At 45.1% G+C, this 5,755-nt stretch overlaps 1 protein-coding gene across 3 annotated transcripts; it reads right to left on the bottom strand.

Annotated features, from left to right (window-relative positions):
- Positions 1 to 335: 335 nt before the first annotated feature.
- LOC147903578 (uncharacterized) lies at positions 336 to 3,046 on the bottom strand. 3 transcript variants are annotated; one of them, XR_015543815.1, is made up of 7 exons: positions 2,839 to 3,046; positions 2,083 to 2,711; positions 1,747 to 1,927; positions 1,586 to 1,650; positions 1,285 to 1,498; positions 531 to 1,096; positions 338 to 490 (listed from the first exon to the last, which is right to left on the bottom strand). XR_015543815.1 is itself a non-coding variant. In XM_087400025.1 (6 exons), the coding sequence occupies exons 1-6, from the start codon at positions 2,959 to 2,961 to the stop codon at positions 791 to 793; spliced, it is 1,518 nt and encodes a 505-aa protein (XP_087256151.1). In that variant the 5' UTR covers positions 2,962 to 3,046; the 3' UTR covers positions 336 to 790. The 3 variants fall into 3 exon arrangements, 1 of the variants encoding a protein (XP_087256151.1); XR_015543817.1 differs by having other exon boundaries at positions 342 to 490; positions 2,101 to 2,711; XM_087400025.1 differs by having other exon boundaries at positions 336 to 1,096.
- Between the last annotated feature and the right edge of the window lie 2,709 nt (positions 3,047 to 5,755).

Below are 5,755 nucleotides of genomic sequence, written 5' to 3'. Positions count from 1 at the left end.
GAAGACTTTAGGAGATAAGGGGGAGAGAGAGAGAGAGAGAGAGAGAGAGAGAGAGAGAAGGGCGTGGGGCTGTTTGGGGGGAGGGAGAACTCAGAAAAGGTGGAGAGGGTGTGCACTTTATGTGTAAGAGGATGTGAGGAGATAATGAAGGGAAGAGAGAGAGAGAGAGTCAACCACTTTAAGGTATGTATTCAAGTCCAATGAAGAAGAGTCAACATACTGTCCAATGGGAAAAATGCACTTCCAAAAATGCAAAAAATGCCTAATTTCTGCTTTGCTAAATTTGAAGGGTTGCTAAGGCTACCAAGACGGCAAGCCAAAAACAACCACCACAAAAAAAGAAAGCATGCAATGCGTATGCCATCTTTTTTTTTTTTAATTTTAGAATTTTTAATATACAAGCCAACTTGTAGTGCATAACCGGGAGGGGGAACTCCCAAACATGAACCCCTTACAAAAAAGAAGGCCAGACCATGGGGTAGCAACTAGACTCATCTCGACACGGGATGATATTTACACCAATAGAAAACCCACCATGTCCTTTAGGGACCGAGCCACCAGCGAATCACTTCTAAAGGCCACGAGTGAATCACTTTTGAACAGGATACTCGAAAAATCTAGCAGTAAACCACCATGGCTGATTCTGTAAAGCCCTGAGGATGTAGTTTACCAAAAAAAAGTCTATTGAGGACTAACGTATGCCATCCTTATTTAATGGCGAAAAAAAACATTGCAATGCGCATCTTCCTGGCTCGTCACGTGAAATGCTCATTTCATGATGAAGCTTTTTTCACGTTGGTCGTCGTCGTCGTCCTTCTTCATCTCGTTGGCGACTCGCATCTGCAGCCGACAACAGCTCGCATGGCCTCCCCTCGCTGCTCTTTCGCACTAGCGACGACTCATACATCTCCACCTCCCCTTCCGGTGCTACGCACATCAACGCTTCCGCACATAGCTCCGTTAGATTCCCTTCCCTCGGCTCGAAATCCAATAGCCTTGCGTACTCCCTCACCGCATGTAGCATGTAGTCGTACACTCTCTCCATGCTCAGCTCTTCCCTCGTGAACCCGCTTCCCCCCCTCCCCAGCTTTTCCGCCTGTTGCAACAACGATATATTATGTCCTAGCAAATATATTAGACGTTTCAAGTACAGGCCCAAATCGAGGAATTGAATTCGCGCAAAGGACGACGGTTTCACAGAATCGGATGAGAGACTAGATGAGCTGCCTGCACCGATCGACTCATCTCTCTTATCAAATTGTTGATCGGGGGCTCATCAAATACCTCGCTTGTGTGATTGTTGCCCCAGTCCACAGCAAATTTGATGTCTTCGCAGAGTTGCGGGCTTGGTTGGATCGGCCAGTAGTGCTGTTTAGGGACAAGACCTCGCGCGAAAAACTCGAGATATTCCGGATCGACAAGAAGAACTGGAGAATCGCAGGCCAGAATGTACTTCAAACTCACCGACCATCCAATACCTTCGACATAAACCTTATACCTGATGTTGTCGAAACCGCATCAGAGCTACGACCTTATTTTAATTCTGTGAAGAAGCTTGGTTGGCGTTGTTAAACTTGAGAGGTACCTGTTCTTGCACTGTCCGGATAATTTGGAGTGCCGGAAACGAGTTTTAACCTCCTTAGCCCAGTCCTGTTAAGTAGTCGCATCATATGCGTGCATGATAAGTAATTGATTTCTGTGGTAATGGCTTCGAATTTTGACTCGGTTCAGGACCTTAGTATGTACCTGGCCGAAGATTTGAGCTCCATTTCCGTTGCATTTCAGGAGCTGCATCCGAGTGCCATCGCCCATAAATGTGTTGCCTTTCCAGAAAGCAGTAGGGTGTCTTTTTGCCCATGGCTGACGGGCTGCACCTTGCAGGATGCTGTGCAGCTCTTCCTCCCATGGTTTTATTCCGACTTCTGGCCTGCGAGAAACGAAAAAACTCTCAGACAATGCCTTCGAAATGATAAGCTCCCTCAAGCAACAGGCGACCTTGATTTTCGCGCCCGCCCCCCCGTCGCCCTCTCTCTCTCCAATGTCTCCATCCACAATCTCCAGAACAAGGACACAATTGCGAACCGAGAATATTGTACTTGCCATCCCCAAAATGACCAGTCCGGAAATGGGATGTCAAAGTGTTTGACCGTTGTACAGTAGCGAAACACTGGGGGCGGCAGTTGGCCTTCGTGATCTTGCTTCAGTACCTCGGGTCGATCTCCACACCCGAAGACCAACTCCACATCCGGCACGAGGCCTGGATAAAATCTCAGCAGCTGTAGGAAACCCCAAATGCTGAAAACAGCCCTAGTCTGGTAACAGTTTCCGTATGGTTCTACAAACAGGCGCCCGGATTTTATGACCACCCGCAAAGAGGCACCAAAATCCCGAGCACGTTCTAAAAGCTGCCGGGAAATTCTGCTGTTTCTCCATGGAGCGAGATCCTCGTGGATCGATCGGAAGTAGGGAGGGCAAACGGATGCCACGCTTTGATTGGAAGCAACCTTAAACGGAGCTTTAGCTTCTTCAAGTGTGGAGGAGGGACAAGCAGAGTATTTACAACGATTTTCTGCTCGGGGCTCTTGGCAGACGATAGGCCAGAGAAATTGAGAAGCCTGCCAAGGCTCGGGAGGTACAGAGAAGTCGGCCAGAGATTGAGAAGTCGGCCAAGGCTCGGGAGGTGCAGAATTCCAGGGGATCCAGAACACAGGCTGCAGAAGGTCGATCACGACGATATTGGAAGTGAAACAAGTTAAGAGAATTCCGTCGTGTCAACAACAACGTTAAGAAAGGTGCAAAATCGAAAGGAATAAGATGTGGGTGAGGAAGAATACGGACCTTATAGATCACGAAGGCAAGGAAACATGTGGCGAGGAGGGTGGAAAGAAGAATGAGGTGGAAACGAGGAGAGCGGAAGACTACTGGCTCATGGGACTTACGAGTTCCCATGGCACTAGGCATGGACAGCAAAGAAGAAGAAGAAGAAGAACACCACCTTGGAAATTGAACTTTGAAGTTTTGTGTAGAAAGGAAGAAGAAGAACAACAACAAGAGAAACCTCTTGAAATTTACTTTCAATTCAAGGCACTCCCACGCTAGGTGGAGTGAGGTGGACACCACCCTCCTTAAAAAGATTGAATCCTTTAAAAACGAGTATACAAAAGCTCCGCACCCAAACTTCCCTGTCCACTCTTCGAGCTATGGATCCCATGAGATAGTCCTCTCTATGTAAGGCTCATTACACACTGCCCGGTGCCTAAGGGGTGGTTATACAATGCCCTCAAGCCTTCCCATTTGATTTGTATATTAAAATGGAAAAGGCTACCTTCGAGAAGAATAAGATTGTGAATAGGTAAGAAAAGAGGATGTGTATATCAATGATTGTTATATACGAGGATGCTCTAGTATACGATGGTCAACACTTTGGAAAAAGAAGAAGAGATAGAGTTGGCTTAGTATATCAAACTAGAAAAGGTTGCCTTGGAGAATAAAAAGCCTAGTACCCCTTACCTCCCTTGACAATGATTAGCAACCTCGAAGTGCTATGACCGAGTGCTATGGAAAAACAATTCCTGTAACCTTATAAAATAAAGTATTTATAAAATTCTACTAAATGTCCAATTTTTTTTAAATTTTCATACATGTTTGATCTTTTGAGAGAATAAAAGTATGAGAGCATGTACATCAAGCCTTTGAAGCTCATATATTCATGTCCAAGTTTGAGATGATCATCTTGAGCCAAGTCTAATGCGCCAAACAACTCTATCTCTAACTCTATACTGAGTTAATCTCCTATATGATCATCGTACTCTAGTATCGTACGTTCACCTAAACTACTTGATCATCTTCTTCAATAAAGTGTGGTGATTCTTGATGATCGTTGTCTTCTTCATTAATATCGTGATCTCCATCTTTCTCCCGTGCGATGTCATTATGCGCATCTTCCTCTTGGCTCATATTGTGATCTTCATCTTCTTCGCTAGATTCGTCTGGATCAATTGGATCCGGCATTGGTAGTGGCATCTCCATATCCACATCTCTATCTTCAAAAATTCACTTACTTCATGGTGCAACTTGGATCACATACCACCATCTTGGATCAAAACGATCCGGATGAAAAACCACCTATATTGAAGATGGGTGCCAAATGTTGTCAATTATATATATGAAATTATGCTTAAGTACATGTATCAATGGATCTTTAAAAATGAAAGCTTTGATTAATTAAATCATTAGTATGCACCTGCTCACAGTGCTCGGGAAGAACAAAAGTATCACTTTCATTGGTCCAATGCTTGGTGGAGTTTATTGCAAAGAAACCACTACTATCTTTTCTCACTGTCGCATGGGGACCGTTATAAATAGTTCTAAACCATTTTACATCAAGAATGAAAATACTAAATCATATGAAATCAACTTCATAGATTTCGCGTATGGTTCCACAATAATCCAACTGTGAGGAGAGAAGATCTGTCCAGCCATCCCCTCGTGCCCCTTCGACCGAGGGGTCATCACCTATGCGTGCCTATCATAAGGGAGGGCTGCTTATGTTGTGCTGACTCGGGAGATGTAGGCGAGTCAGCACACTCACATCCCTATAGGTCTCCACTTGGTCCCGAGACATAGTATCAGTCAGGTCCCTTGCCCTCTCCTACTCCCACTGCTACTTCTCGCTCCAGAAGTGCTCGTATAGCTTCCACTCGCTTTGACTCTGCCACTACCTTGAGTCCTCCTTACCCAGTCGAGGACCTTTCCTATCAAATCACGGCTACCAGAGAGATAATAGAAGATAGAAAGGGCAAAGCAATGATGGCCACCATGAGGCGGTTGATGAGCCACCACTTTAAGAGCGGCATTGCTACTGATTGGCGGTATCAAGATGACCAAAAGAACCAAGTGGTCATCAATGAATTAAAACAAAAATACCCTAACCTGGCAAATTGGGAGTTCAATGAGAATTATATGCGAGAGCGCATGGGTCTGGTCTTGAAGCATCGTAGATTAACGTTGCATACTTCCATCGCAAAGGGGATGGCTAAACCCAAGTGGGCAGACAAAGCTGATTGGAAGTTCTTCAAGAAGCAGAATAGGGACCATCTCGAGATGTTGGAGGGTCAGAGGAGGGCTACGAGGAGACGGCTGGATGCCGTAGGTACTTCACACTTTGGTGCAGGCGGACGGTTGGCATTCGAGGCAACCATGGTAAGTCTACTTCTTCTCATTTAATGTATTGTTCTATTTGTTTTACTACATATTACATGCACTTTAGCTAACTCTAACTCTTGTAAATTGGATCCACAACAAGCTGCGATGGGTCGTCTTCCTACAGATGCAGAGACGCGATGCGCGTTTCGCATAGGAACAAAGCCGTGGTTTATTGAGCAGGAGGCAATGGGAGCGACGGTCAATTGGGCTGAGGTGGTTGCTCGCATGGTATAAGTCTACTCCTACTTGTAATCTCACTTTTTAACTTGTTTTATTCTTTAAGTTCCAATCTAATTTTAAATTAATATGGTTTCACTCTTAGGGTCAAAGCTCGAGCGTCCCATCACTAGAGGTGAGCGATCATGAGGGACAGGGATCAGGTGCACCTGACAAGGGTCAAGGAGTAGGCGCAGCTCACGAGGACACTACAAGGCATAGGCCCTTTTTTGACGAAAATACCGATGCTTTTTATATTAAATTTTTTATTTCACGGGCGTAAACGTCGTTATAAAAGTTGCTAAAAGCATGAAAAAAGAACCGTCACTATAAA

Source organism: Dipteris shenzhenensis, chromosome 3, assembly GCF_047967505.1.
Source record: "Dipteris shenzhenensis isolate YYH24624 ecotype China chromosome 3, Dip_SZ_1.0, whole genome shotgun sequence".
NCBI lineage: Eukaryota > Viridiplantae > Streptophyta > Polypodiopsida > Gleicheniales > Dipteridaceae > Dipteris > Dipteris shenzhenensis.
Note: the sequence above shows the minus strand (reverse complement) of the source record. Positions and strands in the feature narration are given on the sequence as shown.

Coding starts and splice junctions, on each gene's coding strand:
- LOC147903578 (XM_087400025.1), bottom strand. CDS start 2,961: ATGCCTAGTGCCATGGGAACTCGTAAGTCCCATGAGCCAGTAGTCTTC. Junction 2,712..2,838: donor TTGCCTTCGTGATCTATAAG/GTCCGTATTCTT, acceptor GACCTTCTGCAG/CCTGTGTTCTGGATCCCCTG. Junction 1,928..2,082: donor TGGCAAGTACAATATTCTCG/GTTCGCAATTGT, acceptor CGTTTCTCGCAG/GCCAGAAGTCGGAATAAAAC.